This window comes from Triturus cristatus, chromosome 4_1 (genome assembly GCF_964204655.1).
Source record: "Triturus cristatus chromosome 4_1, aTriCri1.1, whole genome shotgun sequence".
NCBI classification, from domain to species: Eukaryota; Metazoa; Chordata; class Amphibia; order Caudata; family Salamandridae; genus Triturus; species Triturus cristatus.
Window position 1 is genome coordinate 701,029,656 of NC_140585.1, and position 23,839 is coordinate 701,053,494.

Below are 23,839 nucleotides of genomic sequence, written 5' to 3' on the forward strand. Positions count from 1 at the left end.
CGGAGCATGCGGAGGGTGTTGAAGCAGGAGGAGGAGGCAGTATTGACTTGATGGGTCATTGAGAGCGATGAGTCCAGGATTAACTCCAGGTTTCGTGTGTGGTTTGTGGGTGTGGGTGCAGCTCCCAGGGCAGTTGGCCAACAAGAGATATCCCAGGCGGAGTGGGTGGAGCTGAAGATGAGGACCTCTGTCTTGTCTGAGTTAAGTTTCAGGCGGCTGTTCTGCATCCAGTAGGCGACGGCCTTCATTCCTTCGTGGAGGTTGGTTTTGGTGGTGGCGGGGTTCTTGGTGAGTGAGAGGATCAGCTGAGTGTCGTCGGCGTAGGAGACGATGTTGAGGTTGTGCAAGCGGACGATGTTGGTGAGCGGAGCCATGTAGACGTTGAAAAGGGTAGGGCTGAGAGATGATCCTTGCGGCACGCCGCAGATGATCTTAGTGGCTTCAGAATGGAATGGGAGGGAGTTAAACCCTTTGGGTTCTGTCGGTGAGGAAGGAGGTGGTCCAGTCCAGGCTTTGTTGTGTATTCCTGCGTCCTGTAGGCATGTGCGTAGGGTGTGGTGGCAGACGGTGTCGAAGTCGGCCTAGAGGTCCAGGAGGATGAGGGCCGCGGTTTTGCCGTTGTCCAGTAGGGTCCTGATGTTTTCTGTGGCAGCGATGAGGGCGGTTTCGGTGCTGTGATTGGTGCGGAATCCAGATTGGGATGGGTCCAGGATGTTGTTCTCCTTGAGGAAGTGGGTAAGTTGCCTGTTGATGATCTTTACGATGACTTTTGCTGGGAACGGAAGAAGGGAGATGGGCCGGAAGCTCTTGAGGTCCTTTGGGTCTGCTGTGGCTTTTTGAGTAAGGCGTTGATCTCGGCATGCTTCCAGCTTTCCGGGAAGGTGGCGGTCTCGAAGGAGCTGTTGATGATCCTCCGAAGTTGGGGTGTGATGATGCTGTTTGCTTTTTTGAAGATGTGGTGAGGACAGGGGTCGGATGGTGTTCATGGTCTTGATGGTGTCGTCGTCGTTGACGTGGGTCCAGGAGTGCAGGTGGTTGGTGATGCTGGGGGGTGGTGCATCTGTGGTGTCGGCATCTGTAGGGAGATACTGTCAGCTGTCAGTGTGAGGAATGAGACCCCTGGTCTTCCACTGCCGGATGAAGGCTCCAATCTGGGGCATTGAGTTAGCCACACTTCCAGCTGTGGTTCTGGTTTGGAGTCCCCTACTTCATCCTGATGTCCTTTTGGCCTCTTGAGTTTCTCAGAGTGGGGGGCTGCAACTTCAGGTTCTAGACACTCACCATCTATTCTTACTTCCACCATCCCAGGGTGACACTCTGAGACTGGCTTTTAAACTCAACGTCTGTACTATAAGACTAAACATGTGCCTGGCTATTCAGGACTTCCAAGGGGGACCGAGGCACCCATCAAGTGTGACAAGTTTGTTATGTAGGGGTCTGCCTGGTGCAGTTCTCCAGTCCTCTGTCTCTGTGATAGTGCAGGCAGCCTCTTCAGGACAGAAGTAGCCTTACTAAGGTCAGTCTTGGGGTGCTCTCCTCTCAAAGTAGTGCACCCCTGAACCACTGGACTCCCACTATAGATAGCATCCACTGCCTACCCCCTAAAATGTGTCTGGGCCACCATACCCTTTTTGTAGGGACATTAGCCCTGGACATTTCTCTGTTTATGATGGCCTTGATGACCACTCTTTCTGGTGGTTTACCCACTGCTGGGAGCTAAATGCCAAGGATTCAGTCAATGGGCATCTGGTGACTGAAAATGACATTCTCTTAGGCAAGCACCCAATCCTAATCAAGTAATACCAGAGCCATTGGTTGGAAAAGTCCTACCCAGGGCCTCTGTTACTCTACAGACCTGTCCCAGCAGATACTGTTTTGGGGAAGCCAGCCTTGCTGCCACCATGGTCCGGCTGTCACAGGTATACCTCAGAGGAGTGACAGGAACCCTTTTCACTCTGTCTACTGATGGAAATTACCATCTTACCGTATGTGTCCTCCTCCCAATTAAGAGATTCTAGGGCATGCTCTACCCTTTCCCCCTGGGAATAACCTCAGTTCAGGGCTAAATTTGCGACCCCTGTGGAGGTCCCACTTGTGGGTGGCTTTTTCTTATGCCTTGGCTGAATATAATCATAATACTTGGGAGGGTGAAAGGGAGCCCTGGGTGTCTGCCCATCAAATCTTCCCCTCCTATGCTCTGAAGAGATCTGTGAATCCTTTTCCTGCACTATCCTAGCTTTCCCACTACCACTGTGGAGAGGATCCTGAACAACGCTTCCTCTGGCCTCTCCCACGTGCCGTTTTGGAAACTCGGGTGCTTAGCTCAAAGGCTACTTCGGTCTCAAGCTCTCTAGGTTCAGTGAGATTGTTATCAATCAGGTGCTGGTGCAGGTGAGTAAAAGAATTATTTAAAATGTGCTCTTTTATATTCAAATTGTACAACCCATCATAACCATTAACTATGCCTTCCTTCAACCAAAAGGACAGTGCATTAGTGGACATATCCACAAAATCCATCCGTGACAGGTGTGACCAGTTCGGCTATCCCTAATCCTCAGGTGACACTTTTCATGGGGCAGACCAAACTTGGTGATAAGGGCTTCCTTCATAGGGGCATACTTTATCTTATCATCTACTTCAAGTGCCAAAAAGGAATCCCTCCCTGCAATGGGTATATTCTTCACCAGACTGTCCCCCCAGTCCTCTTCTGGGAATCTATGCATCCGCAGTGCCAACTGATGTGCTGAAAACCACTTATCTGTGAGGATGTGGACTCTTTTACCTCTCCTAGACTCTGCACTGTTTCTGCCTACATCATCATTACTGGACACAGAAGCCCTCTTAGGTCTCACGTTCAGCTCTCTCTAGCTTCTTGCATATATTTTATCCCCAAGGCCAAGGTTAATTTATTATTCTCCGGTGGCATCTCTGCTGGCTGCCTTCTTGTCCTCAGCAGCCGGCTTCCTGTCCTCTAAGGCTAGTGTATCCAGCATCAACTTCAGGTCTCTCTCTGCCTGTCTGTCCTCCATTTCTGATTGGGACAAACAGTGGACTAACACACTGCTCCCTGCTCTAGACACTGCAGGTGAGGCCAATCTATAGTACTCAGGCTCCTCTGACAATAAAGCCTCCTCAATGTCTTCTTCATTTTCCTCCTCATCTCCTTTTCATAATCTTACTCCTGTAGGGTGGATTGCAACAGGCATACTTCCTCCCAATAACTAAGAGCAATCTGGTAGTCCTTTTGGACTCTGCTTAGCTTTAGCCCATTTCCTTTGCATATTTTCCTCAGAACTGCAATGCTAAGGCTTTCCATGTTAGCCAGATCCATCTCCTTGTTGCAAACATTTTGAGGGCAAGAATGAACAGAAAACAAAATGACCCAATTAAGACAAAAAAACAATTAGAAATCCAAAAAGTCAATGTTGCTGTCTATTTAAAAAGGATTTTTTTTTTTTCGTTTCAACTTTCATTGTTTGGTACTGCCAAGGATGAGTACCTGATCTTACCTTTGAACACCAATGTAAGAAACTGGACTATTATTTGCGGTGGGTGACTTGCACAATAGGTGCTGCAATCCACTAGTGGCAATTAAGTCCCTGACCCTGGGTACATCCTGTACCATATACTAGGGACTTATAGGTAAGTTAAATATATCAGTTAAAAATATGCCGCTACAACCACGTTTAAAGGGGAAGCACCTTTACTTTACTACTGGTTAGCAGAGGTAAAGTGTACAGAGTTCTAAAGTAAGCCAAAATATAGGGTCCAGCAAAAGGCGAATAATCAGGGGTCACCACTCATAAAAAGTGGATTTCCTACACTAATCATCCTTTGTATACTAGGTCAGGATAGGGAAACAACAGTTCTTAACTTATTTTTATATTTTTTAGTTATAACTGCTGCCTTTCTGTTTACTTAACAGCAAAGAAGACGAAATTCTAACACTCAGTGATGAAGACACATGGGATTACTCAAACCTTTCAGGTAAAAACATATTTTGAAGCATTCGTGTCCCTGATGAAGGCCCACATCTACATTTCTGTGATGCTCATTAACCATTGTATTTTAAATTTTTATTTCAGATGCAACAATACCTCAGATTGTTTATCCACCCGAAGATGATGGGGAAGAGATAGATCAAAGTATAGATGTTAAGGCCATACAGCATGGAGGACATAACGAAAGAGAACTTGAACTACTCGTGAGTACTTCCTTTCTTTCAGTGATGTCATTTAGGCGTCCCCAGGGGTCCCAGCAGCAACCTCTGGCTTGCGTCTTGCAATCCCCAACACCGTCCTTGCAACCCTTGACCTCAGAGGTGTAAAGTTGTGTCATAAACAGAGCAGAATTCCTACAAGGCACAAATAAGCCTTGTTTACTTTCTGTGCCTCTCAGCCATTGTATACATCAAAAGGTATTAAGTACTGTCAGCAGATGACATAGACAGAGTAACCAACTTGCAAAACAAATGTTTCTTTTTTAATCTGGAACAGACACCAGTAAAAAGGAGTCTTTGTGAATCCTACTGTCCCTGGGCATGTGAAGGGAACAAAAAATAAGAAATACAGCACATAGATAGAGGGAAGTAGAGGTGAAAGCCAATGAGAGAAAATGAGGGGAAATAACAAAAGGTACAGCGTGAAGTGGACACTATAAAGAGACAGGTAAGATAATAAAAGACCTGTGTTAAAGAGACAGCGAAATGCAATAAATAAACATAGAGAGCTGACAGGTGTAAAAGAAATATAGACGAGTGAGAAAGAGAGTGAGACAGGTAAGAGTGATAGGTGATAGACACATCGACAGGTGACAAAGAGACAGACACGAATCAGAGAGAGGGGTAGGCCGTTCAGACAGGATGAAAGTGTGAGAGTTGTGATAGAGACATGAGAAAGAGATGGCGAAGAGCAACAGAACGGGAAAGGCAGGTGTGAGAGAAAGTCAAAATAAAGAGACAGCTGTAAAAGGGTGACAGGTGAAAAAGTGACAGCTGAAAGAAGAAATAGAACTGAAAGAATTGAAATAAGGTGACAGAGCTGAATGTCAGGCAAATACCGTATATAATTTAGAGACAAAAAGCCAAAGTGGCGATAGGAATACAGATACCTGTCAGAAACGAACCGGCTGAGCAAGACGGAATTAGGAAAGGTGATAGATATGGGGTGATATTGAGAGAGATAGGTGCGAAAGAGAGGGAAAAGGGATTATAAGAGTAGTGGAAGACAGGTGAAAGAGGTGATAAAGAGACAGAGCTGGTGATAAAGTCAGATGGGAGAGGGGAAGACGTGAGATTGTATACAATAGTTAAGAAAAGTCATATGACATAATTCCCTGTGATGTAATTGTGATCAAATGATAAGTGACATCACTTCTGCTTCCCCTGGCATTTTTGTGTATCGACGTCCATGCTTTCTTTTAGTTTAATGTAATTCTCTTAGCACTTTTACCACGAAAATATTGCTCTAGTTGAAAACATAGAAGAAATACCAATTTGATAAATGCTTTTAAATTCAGGAATAGTTTCCAGAAACGGCCCCTGGAAGAAGTTATGTTTTAATGCGAACAGGAAAGTGGTCAGGGAAGGAGCTGAGGCGTGAGACTGGAGAATGAATGCCATAGTTTGTTACAAGTAAGGCAATAGATCCAAAGACAGACTGAACAAAGGAAGGTAAGAGAAGGGCAGCGTAATCATGGAAGGCAAAACAAAATATGGAGATACGCGAACAGGGGCTAAAGACCACGGGGCAGATTTATGTTTGACTTGCGCCTCATTTACGCCGCCGTTGCATCACTTTTGTGACGCAGCAGCGGCGCAAATCCTGCGGCATGATGCGGGGTATTTACAACGTGACGCATCTGGGAGATGCGTCACGTTGTAAAGCCCTGCGCCACATGTAGGCGTTCCAGGGCAGGTGGGGGCGTTCCGGCGCAGGAACGCCTCCTAAAAGTGGCATCTACAAGATTTCACTCAGTCACTTTTGAGCCCATGCTGCGTCAAAACCCTGCGCCTGCTTGAAGCAGGCGTAAGGATTGACGCAGCATTGTGCAGATAGGGCCCCCCAGAGCATTGCTGGAGCTGCGTCGCGCTTGCGACGCAACTCCAGCAATGCGCCACTTTTACGGCAAGGAGCAAGAAAATAAAATGACATTTTGTGTAAGGAAATTGGAAATGTTATTGAAGATACATTCTTATAATCACTAAAGAATACCATGGAAAATTAAGTAACGATGTATTACAAGAGGAGGAAAAGAAACTGAGGGGAATGTGCGAAAACAGAACACAGTAAAAAATATGCTGTCAAATATTTAATATACGAAACGCAAACATCCCACAAAGTCCCGGGAGTCACTTTTCAGTTTACCAAAGGTTACTTACACACTCAGCTAAGATGCACCAGGTTTGTTCAAAGGTACGAATCTCGCCCAAATGCCTGTAATATACCGCCTCATGCATCATACTCTCGCTTCATTTCGAGTACAGTTTTAAACAGTTTGAGAGCAACAATGGTGGGCAATCAAGAGACAGGCATATGACTGAAGAATGTTAAACAAATAGATTAAAATAGAACTGATTATTTGCTCCAAAGCTATTCTCCAAATATTGCAATAACACGTTCCAAAATCTACAAAAGGAGGTGCAATCCCATATAACTTTTTAAGTTTTTAATAACCTATTCCAGTAAACCCACATTTTATTACTTTATACATTTATGCACCCAAGTCACTACTGATAGAAATATTTAACCCACCATAAAATGGAATTAATGGATGCAAATAAAGGTGTAGCTACAACAATTCACTGGTTGATGAACCAGCCCAGGTCTTCAGCCCTAGTGTTGTGTATCTTGTGGTTATGAGGCACGAAATGATAATTTAATTTAGAATACATCTGTGAGGTAAAGCACTTTTTGAGTCGCCGCTTTAAAGACTATTCGAAAATTGCTCTGGAGTGAGCAATGGAACATTTATAAGACTCTTAACTGTAACTATTTTAAAAACCTACCTCGAAATGTAATATAATATTTTCGTGAATTAGGTGATATACATAAATCCTGAATATCTTCAAATGTCAATTTTCAATTGCCCACCTTCGAGATCGAAAATTCTTGTAATACAATTTTAACTGTACGAGCTTACTAAACCCTTGCACATCGACTGTGTATGTAGAAACAGAAATCGGCAGTGCCTATCACAATAAGGCTTTATTGCCATGGGGTTCCTTTCTTTTGTTTGTAATAGAAACAACCCCTCTAGAGGCTGCCCTGGTCAAATGAGCCTCTTGAACAGGAATAACATCTTTCGTGGGTTGCTTACGATGAGCTTTAAAAGCGCCTACTTCTTCTTGTGTGTAATCTAACAGAATTATTTTGGAATTTCCCATTTTACTTAACTATAAAACACAGCTGGCCTCCACTACTTTCTGCCTTTCTTCTTTACCAACACAATCTCAATTTCTATTTTCTTATATGTTTTTATTTTTTACTGCTACTAAGTTTCTTCCCACTCTCAGCCATCCGGTCCATATGATAAACTCCCCACAAGTCCCCTGTGATCTCATATAAAAGGAAATCTCCCTTCATTAAGTGAATGTGATGCTTCCTGGGGGCAACAATTAGCATGGAGTCATATGGAAAGCTTGTGAGGCCGAGACCAATCATCATCTGATGGAATCATCAGAGACTATCTTCCAGAGAAAGCTCAAAACGTGGCTTTTCCCATCGTGTAATTCTCCTGTCTGATCCCTTTTTTTGCCTCACACTACTTGCCTGGAACGGGCTCTTGTCACAGCGCGGGGACTCACTTGTTAGTGTAGCCATGCGCTTTACAAATTTGTTTATTATTTTTTTTTAATCAGATCATCAGCTTTACTACCTTCTCGTCTTATTCCGTCCACAGGTTCAGCTATTAACATCAAAGTCAATCATTGAATGGCCATGGTATTCCAAATGTCATCACAATCTAGTCCCATATTCAACGCCGCAAGGATTTTTACATTAAAACACTTGGGCTTAGGTGTCTTTATTCCCTTCAACATTAGTAAATGTATGCTGAGCACTATTCATAATATATACCTTTGATATTTGGCCAATGGTATATGCATGCCTGATTTCCTGAACTCAGAAATAAGACATCAGAGCTTCCTCAGATTTTGAGTGGTATCAACAGCTGGGTCAGAGAAGACCCACACCGAGAAACTAGAACCTGCGTATTCTCTCTGATTTCTCTTTCTTTTTAATGAACTGTCTCTTAGCTCATCATTACTAGTGAGATGTTATGTCTGATGCCGCGAGTGACAGCAGTTATTGACCCCATAGAATTAATAAGATCTGTTGGAACACTGCACAGCTTTTAATTATTTTACAAGGAGATATAGGCGGCTAAAAGCTGTGTGAAATGGGAATAGGGAGAGAAACTAGAAAGTATTCGGATAACTGGTGCTGAAATTACCAATTCATCTCAGTTATTTCCTAATTTCTATGGTGACATTTGGAGTCCCACTTTTTTTTAATTTCAATAAATTTTATTGGTTTTTGCAAAAGCAATACAAACAAACAAGACAATACAAAGAAACAAAACTGCAATAAAACTCTTGTAGGAGTCAGGGTAGATAGAAGGTGGTAGTTCTTTTATTGCAATTTGGCCACTGGTTCACACAAACTATAAAGTTGGAACGACAGATATAACATATCAAAACAAGTAATGTTCTCATGTTGAGCGGTCTAATGTAGTTTGGATACATAAAAGGCATTTGGGTCAGTCTATGTATTGTCAATGAGACCAATAATGCCACTTCTAATCTCCCAGTTACGTTGTTCCTCTGTAGTTACCAGTACTACGATACCTCGGAGCAGAAGGGACAAAGTTAATGGGAAGATTACCTGGGCACTCATGCTGAGGGCTTTAGAGTAAGATCTTGTCATAACGCAATGATCATTGTTAGAATTAGGGGTCTCTAGTTGGCAAGGGTTTGCACCTTTGTCCAAGTAGGGACCTTTCTTTCTAGTCAGGGTAAGGGGGATACACTTCTAAAATGACCCCTGCTCACCCCCTTGGTAGCTTGCCACGAGCAGACAGGCTTATCTCAGAGGAAGTGTGTAAAGCATTTGTGAACACATACAGTAATACAGTGAAAATACTACAAATAGACACCACACCATTAAGAACAATAATAATCTTTATCTAAACCAACAAGACCAAAACAACAACAATCCACACTACAGTAATCAAAATATGATTTTTAAAAGGTAAAAATAGTTCTATTCAAAGCAAATTGCAGTTGCAACACTTTTCACACAAAGTACCTTGAATGCGTCTCGCACAGAAGTAAAAACTGTCACAGGGAAGGTAATGCGTCTGTTTCTTACGCCCAGGGAAGGTGATGCCTCGGTTCCTTAGTTCAGTGGAGGTGATGGGCTTGTGGGTTACTGCTACGCAGGGGCGGGGAAATGTAAGTTCCTTACTGAATGGGAGGTGATGCGGCAGTTTCTTACTGTGCAGGAAGGTGATGCAGCGGTTTCCTACAGTGACCCCAGTGTTCTTGCTGGAATGGCACCCAGATGCGATACGTGAGGCTAGGGGATGCATTGGTTCTCGATGCAGCAGCGGTGATGGCACCGTGTTTTCATTTCCAGTCATGGTCCCACGATGTGTTGGTTCTTTCAGCCACACAGCAGGGCCTTCGTGGTAATCAGTGCGGTGATCTCGGATTTCGGAGATCAGTGCACGGGATTTGACGTGCAGCGAGTTCTTGAGGCACGGCAGGCGCTGCGTCAGTTTCTTTGGCGATGCGTCAGAAACAGATGTGGATGCATTGCGCTTCTGGAAGTTGCATTACTTTTTCAGCTCCCAGCGGTAAACAGAGATCCAAAACAGCAGCAGGCACCTCTTGGCATGTCAGAATTTCAAGCAAGGAAGTTCAGGGGAGCTGGGGGTGAAGTATTTGTGTCCCTGAGACTTCGTAACAGGAGGCATGCTTAATTCTAAGCCCTTGGAGATCTTCCTCAAGCAGGGGACACAGCACACAGCAAGTCCTTGCCCTTTCCTTGACAGAAACAACCACTGCAGGCCAACCCCAGGCAGCAAACAAAAAAGGGGCAGTACTCCTCCTCAGTTTCTACAGCTCTTCTCCTTGGCAAAGGTTCCTCTTGATTTCCCAGAAGTGATCTCTGAAGTCTTTTCTATCCCTGAGACTTCCAACAGGAGGCAAGCTTTACTTCAAGCCCTTGGAGTAAACTCTAACAGCAGGATTATGAAAGTACATTCAAGTCCTTTACCTGACCAAGACAGAAGCAACCACTGTAGGCCAACCCCAACAGCACACATCACAGGGGCAGTACTCCTTCTCCAACTTTCCCGGTTCGTCTTCCTGGCATGTTTCTTAGTTCAGCAGTAATCTAAAGCTCAGATGTGTGGGTCCCACTTTTTGTAGCACACATTCATTTGTTCTCTGGTGGCAGAGAAGCTCTTTGCACAATTAAAACCAATTCTGTCCTCTCTGGCGCAGCTGCCTGGCAGGAGGTGGAGACAGCATTGTCTCAGGCAGACCAGGCCCATTCAGGTGTGAAAGAAATCTCCCACCTACTCGAAATGCAACCCTTTTCAGCCCAGCCCTGGCTCATTCAGGAAAGGCAGGACATATATCAACCCAGGCCCGGGTGCTGTCTAAGAGAATGCAGATCCCCAGGCCCTGTCATTCAAAAGCCAGACAGTCAATCCACAAACCAGCAGAGGCACACAGGATGACTAAGCAAGAAAATATCCACTGGTATTTCCAAACACACAATATACAAATCATCTTTACCTGCATTTTTATATTTTGACTTCAGGCATACTAAACTCCATCTTTCTATCTTGTCCCAATGGGAAGTTATATTTATAAGATGTTATAAATAACCCCCCATTTTATCCTATGGGTTAGATAGCCTTTCAACAGTGAAAAACGAAATTGGCAGTATTTTACTTTCAGGACATGCCACACATATAAGGGTAAGTCCTACCTTTGACATACACAGCACCCTGCGCAAAGGGGTACCTTGGACCTACCTTAGGGGTGACTCACATGTAAGAAAAGGGAAGGTTAGGGACTGGCAAGTGGGTGCACTTTCCAGGTCAACATGGCAGTACCAAACTGCGCACAGACACTGCAGTGGCAGGTCTGAGTTAAATTTACAGGCTGCTCATGTGGGAGGCACAATCAGTGCTGCAGGCCCACTAGAAGCGTTTGATTTATAGGCCCTGGGCACACACAGTGCCCTGTACTAGGGACTTACCAGTAAATTAAATATGCCAATCATGGAATCACCAATCCATAAACACAATTTACAGGGAGAGCATATGCACTTTAGCACTGATAACAGTGGTAAAGTGCCCAGAGTCATAAAACCAACAAAAACAGAGTCTAAAACAGGAGGCCAAAAAAGCAAAAAGTCTGAGGATAAACCCGCTGGACAAGGTCATGTCTAACAATCATTTTTCAAGTGAGCCTGGCTTGGCCTTAGACACCCAGGAGGTGCATTATTTTCCCAATTTATCGGGACAATTGGTCTTCTACTTCACCCTTCTTCAAGGTTAGACAAAAACAATTTTTTTCAGCCTTTCATCTTTAGATGTTTCCAACTATGTGTGGTTTGTCAGTGCCTCACTTGGGTGTGGTATTGTATATTGATTCTACTACTTGCTATGCCATAGGCATTACTACTTACTAAATATTGGCAACTAATATGAAAGTATGTCCCTTTGTTTCCTGTAAGTATATTACACAACAATAAACTGTGAATATTCTCCTCTTTTCTTTATAAATAAGCACCTCAACCTTACACTCTTCTTACACATACATGTTGAACACACACTATGTAGGGCAGTAGCAGTGTAAGGATCCCTGGTCCTGATAAGCGTCACTGATACAACTGGGCTTAATAGATGCCCTAAACATGTTGACCTCTGAGATGTAAAAAGATGAGTAACTCTTAACATCTATCGCTTTTTAATCTTATCTGTGGCTTCCAGTATTACTGGGTATAGGTACTACTAGATGAATTCAGGTTTTTACATTTAAGATCCCGTTCTATACATTTCTTAAAAGAGCTTCCAATTTGGGGATCCCATTCAGGCAAGTGGTATATCCTGAATAAAGAGAGGATACCACGAGGAAGCATGCCACCACAGGTGGGTAAGTGTCTTAAGCCAGTAGGGGGAATACTGCTGGAGCTTACATTTAGTTCTTGAGTCAGACCTTGTTTTTGTTTGCTACACTTGCTGGCTGGACATATATCAGCCATGATTCCCTTGAATGGCAGGTTGTGCTGCCCCATTTAAAATTACATCTTCTTTTTCTTCTCTTTGGAATCTATGTCAATCACTTCCCTCGGCAGGACTGGGTTTATCTCCATATGCAAAGAGATTCAACACTTTCCATTCCTGTGCCCGCATCCCTTACCTTTTCATTTGTCCTCTTCTATTCCTTAGGCGTTTTTTCCCAACATTATGGAACTTCAAAAAGCAGCCCAAACTTCTGGGGATGAGTACCAGCTCATTGAACAAAGTCTATCAATGTCCTGGTTTTAAAATATGGACTGCTAACAAAAACATTCAACATTATGTAAATAGTGACAATATCACAGCGTGATGTACTGAATATACAACTTATGGAGCTAACAGAATGGGCATTAGGGACTGAGTGGAACACTTTAATCTTTAACCAGATCTATCCGTCTCTCACCTCCAAGAATTTCAAGGACATTTTTAACCTGCTCCAAAGCTGGAATTACATCATCTGAAATTTAAAAAAACGCTGAACTGCTTATAGCAGATTTTAATCAAATTGAAACCTCTTTACTACCCGAGATTGATTACGAGTCCGCATTCACTTTCTGAGTTGCTGGGAGTACAGCCAAGCCAAGATATGAAGAATTGCTCATTCTAGGTAAAATATCTGGTGAAAATTCTTTTATTTCTAGTTGACATGCGTATAGCCTTGATTGAGAGACACATCATCCACTACGGCATTTAATACAGTAACTCAGTCTTTTTCACAGCAACAATGAAGATTCTAGTGCATCTCTAAAAAGCTCAGAACCATGAAGTGTATGAAATTCGTTTATTATTTGTGAGGGCTTAACCCCTGGTAACTATGGCACAGAGCAGACAGGCTTAACATAGAACAATGTGTAAATCATTTATGCAGTACCAGTACAGTAATTAAGTCAAATGCATCATGATACAAATCCCAAACCGATTTGGAAAAAAATGACATAAACCAAGTAAGGGGAACCGGAGATGTGAATTCAAAATAATGAATGTACAAATAGCACTGTAAGAAATTGGGTTGTTGGTTGAAAAGGGTAGAAGCCTCTACTTAAATAATAAACACAATCCATGTAAAGGTGAACCACAAAAGTCACTAAATAAACCGGTGTATCATCCTCTGGTAGCTTGACACAAAAGCATTCAGGCTTAATGAAGCCTGATTACGAGTATAGATGCTATTTATTCCAGCTCAATAACAATTCCATGGGGTACATGTTTTTTCAGGGGCAATAATTAGCACATATGATGAATTTCTGGGGCATAACATGTGGATTTTGGTGTTTAGAGCACTTAGATCCACATTGTACTGTAAATACCATACACATTACCTCTGTTAAATTTCGGCAGGTTTGACCTGCTGAAATGTAATGAAGCTCGAGGTATTTAATGCATCTGATAATTATCACATATATTAAATACCTTTCAACTCATAATTAGACTCATACATAAACAGAAGTTTCTGCATGGGTAGGAATTAATTGACCCACTCGTAATCAAGCCTAGTGTGTAATGTATGAAGCACTTAAAGAGTAATAAAGGGAAAACATAATAAAAGGAAAATCACAAACCAGTTTAGAACAACAGAGTATAATATAATGAATGACACCAAAATAATAAAAACCCAATCCGTAGAACTAGAGATGTTAACGTTTTAGGTAGGAATAGCGCCAAACGTACAAAGTGCTGCTCGCAGTTTTCTTTTCACGCTGAACCATGGTAAAGTCACAAGTTCAGGGCGTATCACCCTTCTAGTCCTCTATTGTAACTTGCGTCCTATGGACCTAATCAAAAGGCTCTGAGAGATATTGAAAAGTTAAATTCTTTGCTCTTCTTTCCTGGGGTCTGCTCTCTCTCCTTTCAGGGCTTCCTTAACTACCTTGAGGTTATCAATGCTGCTGAGCTCAAACTCCAGTTTGTAAGCAAGTGCCACATGTGCACAAATTTGAGGCAGGAATAACATTTGGAAAATGAAGGAGATTATTACCAGGTATTTTTGGTTTTACACAAATCACTGAGTGGCACTGCACAACCCAGGTACTAGATCACACCTCTGAACACTAATGCAGGAAATTGGGTTATTAGTTGAGAGGGATGGACAGCCCTGTTAAAATAATAAGCACAATACATGTAAGGGTGAACCACAGGAGTCACTAAATAAACCTGTGCTTAACCAACCTCTGATTGCTTGGCATAAATGCAATGAGGCTTAATTTACAGGCAAAGTGTAAAGTAGTTATGCATTACTCAAACAGTAATAAAGTTAAAACACAACGCAAGAAAAATTCAGCCACTGCAGTTAAGAGCAGTGGAGTCGGCTGGGGGCATTTCGAGAGATTACCATGAGGGAAAATTAATTATTTATTTATTGTTCCCTTGTGCAGCGACGGCCCGTATAGGGTGTGTTACTGGGGCGGTGACGTGGGTCAGTGGAGGAGCAGGGTGGGGGGTTGCAAAATGCGGCATACGGCCGATTGCAGGTAAGTTACGAAAAAAAGAAAGAAAACGAATTTCGTTGCGCGCGCAGTATCGCCAAATGCGATGCAGCGCGCGCAACAAAATTTGTTTTCTTTATTTTTTTCGTAACTTACCTGCAATCGGTCGTACGCCGCATTTTGCAACCCCCCACCCTGCCCCTCCTCTGACCCATGTCACCGCCCCGGTAACACACTTTATACGGGCCGTCACTGCCCTTGTGGTCATCTCTTGAAATCCCACCCCAGCCGGCCCCAACGCATCACCGCTCTTACCTGCAGCGGCCGTGGCTGGAAAAGTACCAAACCAGCTTAGAAAACAGATCAAAATGTAATATATAAAATGAGGATACAACTACAAAAATTTAGTCTTTAGAACCAGTGATATGAGTTTTTAAAGTTTTAGGAGAAAATAGCCTCAAAGGCGCAAATTGCCATTCGTGGTTATCTGGTAATGCTCGACCCGGATAAGCTCCCAAGTTCTGGCTGACTGCAATGAAGCATTGATCATATATAGGGACCAAGTTCATCCCATTGAAAGTTACCTTCTCAAGTGCATGCAAGGAGCTGCCATTCACTTTGGTTGCAGGAAGGTAATTGTCAGCACGAGCAGTAGGTTGGGCGTCATGGGTGGTCACTGTTTTAACGCAAAGAGACAGTCCTCACTGCTGTAGCTTTACTGTGGCAGTTGATCCAAGTGGCTGCTGTCAGCACAAAGTACAGGTCTCACTGGAGCTTTCCAATGGCGGTCTGCATGGATGGTCATTGTCGGCACACAGTGCAGGTACTGTTGAAAATTTGCATTGACGGTCAGCATGGGTTTTACTTTCTCTACATGAAGAGGCCGCTTCATGGTTGCAAGAAGCCCAAAACTTCTGTATCTTCACCTTGTGTTTATGAGGAGTACACTCTGACACCAGTCAAGGGTCCAGGGCCTGGGGGCAGCTCTTCGGGTTCAGTACTCACTCTAGCAGAGGTCAACAGCTGTGCTCAGGCAGACACAGATCTGCTGGGCAGTTGCATGGACGTCTCTGGAAGCTTGTTGTATCTCTGTAGCTTAAACAGGAGTTCATCGAACTGACCCTTGGAGTCAATGCTGGGGAGCCTGGGTTCAAGGCAAGCAGGTTCAGTCTTCCTTCTTCGAACAGCAGGGAAGCCCTTCCACTGAATCTTCCACAGGCCCAGAGTGTTCTGATGAAAGGTTCTGAAGGTGCCACCTTAATCCCCAGTACCAGTCTGTGGGTAGGAGATGCCCCCTTTTTCTAACCTTCACCATTTGCTGGGATTGGCTCAAAACTGTCTAGGGTAACAAAGGGCCCCTTTCTTCTTCCCATGTCTGGCAGAAAGACACAAATCGCAACCGGAGAGCCATTCACAGTCATGTGGTCCTGAAGAGTGGCAGAAAGGCACATTTGACAGAAAAATGACAACGTTATAAAGGTGGCCTTTTTAGAATTGCTACTTAAAGTGCAACTTTACCATTGAAGAGAATTTTAAATTACAATTCTTTTGAGTGTAAGAAGCAATAATCTATCTTTTCCAGAACCTACACTATAACTTCAGTGTAATAAAGTAACCCAGTGTTAGTCTATGGGAGATATAAAAAGTGGACAGTGACTTTAGAGGTTTTTCTTCTGACAGGACATGTGAAACTTAAGAACATCTGTCATACCTTTTACATACCATTCACCCTACCCTATTAGTCTTTAGGGCCTATTGTAGGGGTGACTTGTAAGTATTACACACAAAGGTTTAGGCCTGGAAAAAGCTTAATGTACTGGGTCAAAATGGCAGTTTAAATATGCACTACAGACTGCAGGGGCAGGTCTGAGACATGTTTTGCAGTGCTTCTTTGACAGGTGGCATAATGAGTGCTGCAGCCCACTAATAACATTTTACTAGGGACTTGCAAGTGAATTAAACGTGCTAATAAGCTGTAGGACAATTTTACCATGTTTTAGGGGGAGCACATAAGCACTTTATCACTGGTTTACAGTGCGCAAAATGAAATCAGCAAAAACACTGGATGAAGGCAAAAAGTCTGTCGAATATCATGCCAAGGATGTCAGGTCTAACAAGCGTCAAAAAGCACAAAGTGCGAATGATATTCAATGGTTGCAAAAGACAGGGACCTAGGCAGAATTTAACACTGATTGTGATGAAGCGTGTGTAGAATATACCAACCAGGTTAATCCTGGTCAAAGATTTTTACCTTCAGGCTTTAGTCCTTTAAGTGTCACTCTATCTGAGGAGTATACCTTTAAACGCCCCCAGGGCCTCAGGGAAGACACTTAGAGACTAACAGGATGCGAGGCAGAAGCCAAACATCAGGGTCCAGTCCCTGTTCAATTGCCAATGCGCAGCTCGGTAGTTGTAGTTAAAAGGCCTCATGTAGCATGTTGTGTCCCTGTAGCTTTAACAGGAGGTCAGTGTTATGGCCATTGGAGTCCTCTTCTTTTTCCTGGGAACAAGGGAGGGCAGGTTCAATGCTTTCAGGGTTCTTCTCAGGTCGCAAACAGCAGGTTCAGTCCTTTTCTGATCTTCACCAGGGCCAGGAGTTTTCTGAAGTAGGTGTCAGGAGACGTGAAATGTATGCTTGCCGCACACTAGTGGGTGGAAATGGCTCTTGGGCACATCCTAAGCAAGGGATTAAAAGTTCCCTGGACTAGCCTTACCCACTTTGGGCATTTTCAAGATAGAAAAGTCTTCAGCCATTCTAATATTGGGCTCTGAGGGTGGGTGTGTGACAGGAGTGTACCATGGTAATCCAATTGTCCTCCAACATCTAACAAATTCCAGAGCAGCCACTGTAGTGCCAACAAACCCAGAGACAGAAATGTACTAGATCAAAGCAGGGGTTTCCAGCAACCAGATAGTCGATAGATGCAAAAAAATTGTTGCCATTCAATTCTCGCCCCCTTGAAATGTGCCCCAAATGCTACATGCAAGACACCATCAGACCTGTCAAGAAGGATTTGACACTCCAGCAGGATTTGACACTGTAATGTCAAAAAGAGGCCCACTGTGACTGGAGCCTGCCTGGCTGGGGGACATAAGAAGGGCACTGTCCAGGTGTCAGCTAACGTTTTCTGGAGAAAAGCAAGGCTTTTTGAAGTCACCCCAAGTGTTATATGTAAAATCCCAGCAGACTGGTCAAGCAGATGTTAGCAATCAAGCAGGATTTGATACTGTAATGTCAAAAAGGACGCTCACAGACCCATTCACTATATTCTGTCATGTTCAGAGGAATCATCTCTGCCCATTCGTATCAGCCTATTACTTGCCCGACACTCGTTTCACACCCATTTACACCTATTCAAATGCTAATTACAGACTGGCAGAAGTAGGAGATCAAATGCGAATGGGCCTCCAGAAGCTTCAGGCAGGGAAAAGGTAACTTTCTAAAAGTACATTTTCCTTAATATTCATAAAAATCCAACTTCGCCATTGATTTGGTTTTTATTATCTAATAAAAACAGTTGGTTGCTTTTCTAGCTGTTTCCTAACCACAAATAGAAGTATTAAATATAATCAACTAACTTTGAGGGATTTCCAATGGAAAAGCCAGATTTGACACAGTGAAAATAGCTTTTGAGGCTTTTTCACCGTAAGGACATATTTAACATTACATTTCTACTTCTTGCTTTTAAATACCATCCACCCTGCCTTATGGGCAATACCTCCTACATAGGTGTGGCTTATAAATATTAAAAAGGAAGGTTTTGACCTATCAAAAGTTGTTATTTTGACAGGATGAATTTGTAGATTCATCATCACCTATTTAATTGAGTTCAGAGCCCTTACTATGATGTAAATGATGCATGATGTTTTTCCAGATCTCCTGCAGATAGGGAATGTTCATTTTAGGAATCCACCTCCTTCTGTTCTTAAACAATTTCAAAGGTTATGCTTCTTGGAGAAATAACTCATGTCTCATCTGTTCAGTAAGGCCTGATTTTAGTGAAAACTGTGGCTCACAGCCACCTGGATGCCTTTTTGATTTTGGTGATTAAGAATTGTTATTGAACTAGGATTCTGTCTTTAAGACTCTACTTTAGGCCATGTATTCATGATATGGATTAAAATATTTATTTTTTTAAACATGAGAAGAAAGAAATACAGAAAGGAGAACTTTGAATCAGCTACGGCTGTAGAAAAAGACAGATTAGATCCTTGGCCTCACTCATTGCAGTGCATCAGCATAGATAAAGTTCAAAACCCTCTATGTTTCAGTAGTTGTCCACCTGTGTTCAAGCCTGCTGCACCAGGTTCAAGAAACACTGCTGGTGTCACAGGCATATGGTGTCTGGACTTTTGAGTCTTGTACGCTTCCCTGGAATTGCTACATCCAATGCACATTCTCCAGAATATGGTAGGTAGACATACCATATTCTGGAGAGTTGCTGATTGATGTCTAATTGATTACTGTTAGAAATTGGGCTTCTGGTTGACACAGGTATGAACCCTGTCCAAGCAGGAAACACAATTGCAGTCATAGTAAGTCAGATACACACTGTAAATTAACCTGTGCTGACTAGGCCTGGGCGGTAAATTCCGTTCCGTTCGCGGAATTTGCGGAATTTGGGTAATTTCGCGTTCCGCGGAGAACGCGAAATTGCCCAAAAATCTGTGCTTCGCGACTTCGCGAAATTTTTTGCCTGTTCGCGTTCTCAATATGCGTGTTCGCGAGATATTTCAACCCGAGCACGCAAACAGCGATCGCGAACAGGAAAAAAGTATCGCGAACAAGCAATTCCGCGTGTTCGCGGAATTACTGCGTGTTCGCGGAGATTTTTTACCGTTTCGCGGAGATTTGCGTAACGCGATTACGCAAATTCCGCCCACCCCTAGTGCTGACCCTCTGGTAGCTTGGCACAGAGCATGCAGACTTGACATAGGAGGCCTTGTGTGAAGTGTTTGTGCAATAGAACAAACAGTAAAACAGTGAAAAAATAGATTATGGTTTTATAAATAAAACAAGACTAAAATGACAAAAACCCAATAAGTAGAAGTTGAATTCTGAATTTTTAAAGATTAAATGTAAAAATAGTGCTTAGAAGCAATGAGCTTATGAGGGTTATTTGATCGTGCTGGTCAGGGGCAAAGTCAAGAGTTCAGGCAGATAATGATGGATAATAGCGAGATGTGGGGTGCACCGAGAGACGTTGGTTCTGTACACGATGCACCAGGTTTCTTCACGCAGTTGAGGGGATGCCTTGATCTACCCATGGGTGTGGGTGTGGGTGTGATGTGCTGATTCTGCTCCCACAACAACAGACGGTAATTCGGAGCATCTAATAATGGTCTTAAAGTCCTCCTGCCTGCTCAGTTCTACCTTTTGTGGTATAAAACATGGCCTATGTCTAACATGTGGTAGGCAGGTCAGTGTGTAGTACTCAAAAGGAAAGCAGTATAAAATATAAAAATGGAATATAAAAAACACTATTGGTTGAACATTTGCACTTCTGTTGCATTGTAATGCCTGATAGAGAGAGGCAACAAATCACAAGGCCATTAAATGCATAATTTGCAGCAATGAAGTTGAGGCCCAGACCAAAGGTTTATTAACATAAGGGTGCTGCCCAAATACTGAAGACCGAGGTGTTGAGAGCAATACCACAGTAATTTAGAGCCTGACTGAATCATTCATAAAAGTATTTGTTATTGCAAAGGCCTACCATGCTTATTACAGTCATCAGCAATTTCAAGAATCTTGATGTCAGTTGCATAGATTCTCCCTTTAGGCAGGCTTCCATCACCTCATTGCAGGATCGAACACTGAGGATTCTAAACATCGGTATATACCAAAATTTTGTTTTTTTCTGGGACAGTTTTTCACAGATACACACGATGTGGGTTAGTCATTCTGTTAAACAGTTACATAAGTGACATGCATGCTCTGTACATTTCTTCAATCTACCATATCTGTAGCTTTTAATTAAATCACGCCAAATCATAGTCACATCAGCTGTTGTTTTTATTGCTTCAAAAGAGGTGAAGTTAAGTATGTAGTCAGTCACAGTAGGTCACAAAAATTGAGAGCTGAGCTACCATGTACGCATTTTGCCTGCTCCTCTACATCAGTCATGGCAGAGATAATTTTTGCCTGCTTAGTGAATGCCCTCATTAGCATTTTGAGGGGTAGAGAGGCTTCCCAGAGATCCATTGCAACCACATTGTGTAATGCCTGCTTGAGGCAAGCATTTGAAGTTAAATCTTCAGCATTATTTCTCTCCATATAAGGAAGTTGAGAAATCTGCAAGGGGACATCTTCGATTTGCTGCAGTAAGATAGAAATCTGGCCATATGCACCAGATGTTGTCTCAGGAGTTTGAATTCTAACCGGATTTGAGCTAACCCAATGCATGAGGGCAGATAAGTGGCGAGTTTGTTTGGCAGTGCGATGGCACCATATGATAGTATGGGCATTCATTTAGTAGTGGACACTATTTCACTACATTTGTATCTGGGCAGGCCTGTTTTTATGCAGTTTTTGGAAAATTTCACTTAGTTAGAATGAACACAATAACCACAATTTAAATGACACCAATAACTACTTCAAATATTTTCATACTCAAGTTTCCAAAGATACCGTCAAGCAAAGACCCGATTGCCCTTAGACTGAAATCTAATCCATTCTGAAGCTCATGGAATTTCCTAATACCATTTTTAATGTGATTTATTTGTCATATATCTTAAGTAAAGTGTTGGGAAGATATGTGCAACACTCGGACCCTACTATCACACAAAGACCTTCCTTTGATGGCAGGACGTAATCTAAGCTAATCTGTTCTGTGGGAGCATGAGTTGCTGATCAATAATCAATTTGAGTGCAATGGCAGTGGCATTCACTACTTCTTCCAATATCTCAGAGTTGTGTCTAGTCTCTTGAATATCCTGCCATACTCCCTACATGAAGAAGATAATGGAAAATGTCTGTTTCCGAAATTTTATATTGGCCTGCCGACTCTGGTGATGGTAGAATGTCTAGCAGGTATAACATAACTATAGTTACAGACCTCAGTTCACTCATGTGGTAGCCAAGGGTAAGCTCTAGTCCCAGAGATAAAATGAGCATATTGTTGTCAGTGACAACGATTTGTGGAACATCATAAGAGTGGGAGGTCAGCATTCATATGGAGGAGAATCAAAGTCTATACCTTCCACAACAATGTCACACTAACTTCATCCCACAACATCTTTTTGGCTGCTTGGTTTGTGGTACTCACAAACCATTCTTCAGACATAGCAAAGTGAGTGGCATTGGGTCTGTAACAAGTAAGGGGTTGTACCTTTTGAGTCCTTGATCAAAATGACACGTCTGTGCCCATGGTAGAACAGGTCAATCAGGTTTCATTCCTCTCTAGGGGAACTCTGATGAAAATCCCCATTCTCCCCAACAAAAGGAAGAGTGCAGATCCAGCAAGAGGAGAAATTAATTGTCTGCCTGTGCTTCTCAAGCAATAGAACATGGGAGTTATTCTCATAGACAGAGCAGGGCCTCCAAAGAAGGGCAGTATGAGTACAGGCAGACCTTTGGTGATTTCCCATTCACCAGCAATGATGTATTCCACCATCAAGCAAATGCTAAAGGCAGCCACAAAGATAACAGGACAGACCCACAGAGGTGATAACAAAGAGGGATCCAAAATGCATCATTGTGTGGCAGTGAACAATCAAAAAAGGTGGGTATGGCAGTTTAGCCTACTGGCATGAGGCAGAACATCAACAGACAGAGTTGCCACAGAAGGTCCTGGCCCAGGCCTGGATACAGGCCAGGATGCAGAGGAAGGGGTGTTGTAATCTTCTGGGAGAGCGGCACGCCTGCACTGGGAGGAGTGGTACCACATTGTGAGACCAAACATGTCACATCTCTGTTGGTGACAAGTAGGACTTGATATGGCTCATGCTAGCTAGGTTGCAGAGTGGTCTTTCTCTGGTGTATCCTAATGTAGGTCATATAGCAAAGCATGAGGGAGTGGAAGGCCCCGTCTGACTCTTGGGTAAGGAAGCTTGGAACTCAGAATGGAAACTGTAAAGACAGCACATACACTGTCTGTAGCACTGTAAAACTGCATCATCATTCAGTTATAAGTCTAACTTTGTAGCTGATACTGGAGGAGTTGAGGCCAACATCATGAGTCAGTGCTTTTCTGAAGAATTGAACCACAACACATTTTGTTGCTAATTTTAAAGGTGCCATTATTCTTCTCTACCTTTACTGTTGGTGCTTGTTGTTTTCACAGTAGGAATGCTGATAAATCCGTAACACTTTACAAACCTACAGCACTAATGCTTCCACACAATCTGAAAACATACAGACAATCACCAAGACATATGAATAAGATGCACACCTTGGCATCTTGACAAAATCCATATGGGAGTGCACAAAGGCAAAGAGGCACAAAGGCACACCAAACGGACCCCTAGAGGGATAGTAAACAATGAGGGTGGTCATAATCCCTTTTCCAGCAGTGCAGGACTGCTAAGTGGTGCAGGAGTGACAATGATTTCGGACCACAGGAGAAAAGAGATGTGCATACCAGTAAGCTGCTGCAGCATGTATCATGCCATCTATCCCTGCCAACACGGGCTGATCCATGGTCCACCATGCAGGTTTGGGAAGTAGAAATTGCAGTGCAACCATACATTCAATGCAATCTCTCCACACCCACACAGGGCCTCTTTCAATGTTCTGCTTGATCTAGTATTCGTTCTCACTTTCACAGGCTTGTTCTTGCAATACAGACAAATGTTTCAGAGAAAGAAAGATAATAATTTGGTTCTTTTGAAGGCACATGGCAAAATTAGCATTTTCAGACAAACCTGTATTTTTATCAGTTACATCAGCCAGAACATTTCACCCAGAAACCTTATCATGAGGACGGTGGCATGCAGCACGATTACCCAATAGCACCTTCTTTTGAATATATTTCAAATGTTTGATGGGGGTTATGGCAGATATTAAGAAACACCATTGGATCCAAAGGTGCCCAAAGTCATGCATCACTTCAAATGCATATAGTCAGTGTTCACAGTCATAATCTTTTCTTTGGCAA

At 43.0% G+C, this 23,839-nt stretch overlaps 1 protein-coding gene across 1 annotated transcript in view; it reads left to right on the forward strand.

The window, feature by feature from the left end:
- PPP1R3A (protein phosphatase 1 regulatory subunit 3A) overlaps window positions 1-23,839 on the forward strand; it is a 431,144-nt gene that overhangs the window by 328,963 nt on the left and 78,342 nt on the right. Inside the window, exons 2-3 of the mRNA XM_085653171.1 lie at window positions 3,926-3,987; window positions 4,086-4,204. Coding sequence (XP_085509297.1) covers window positions 3,926-3,987; window positions 4,086-4,204 — 181 coding nt within the window. The remainder of the gene's footprint in view (window positions 1-3,925; window positions 3,988-4,085; window positions 4,205-23,839) is intronic.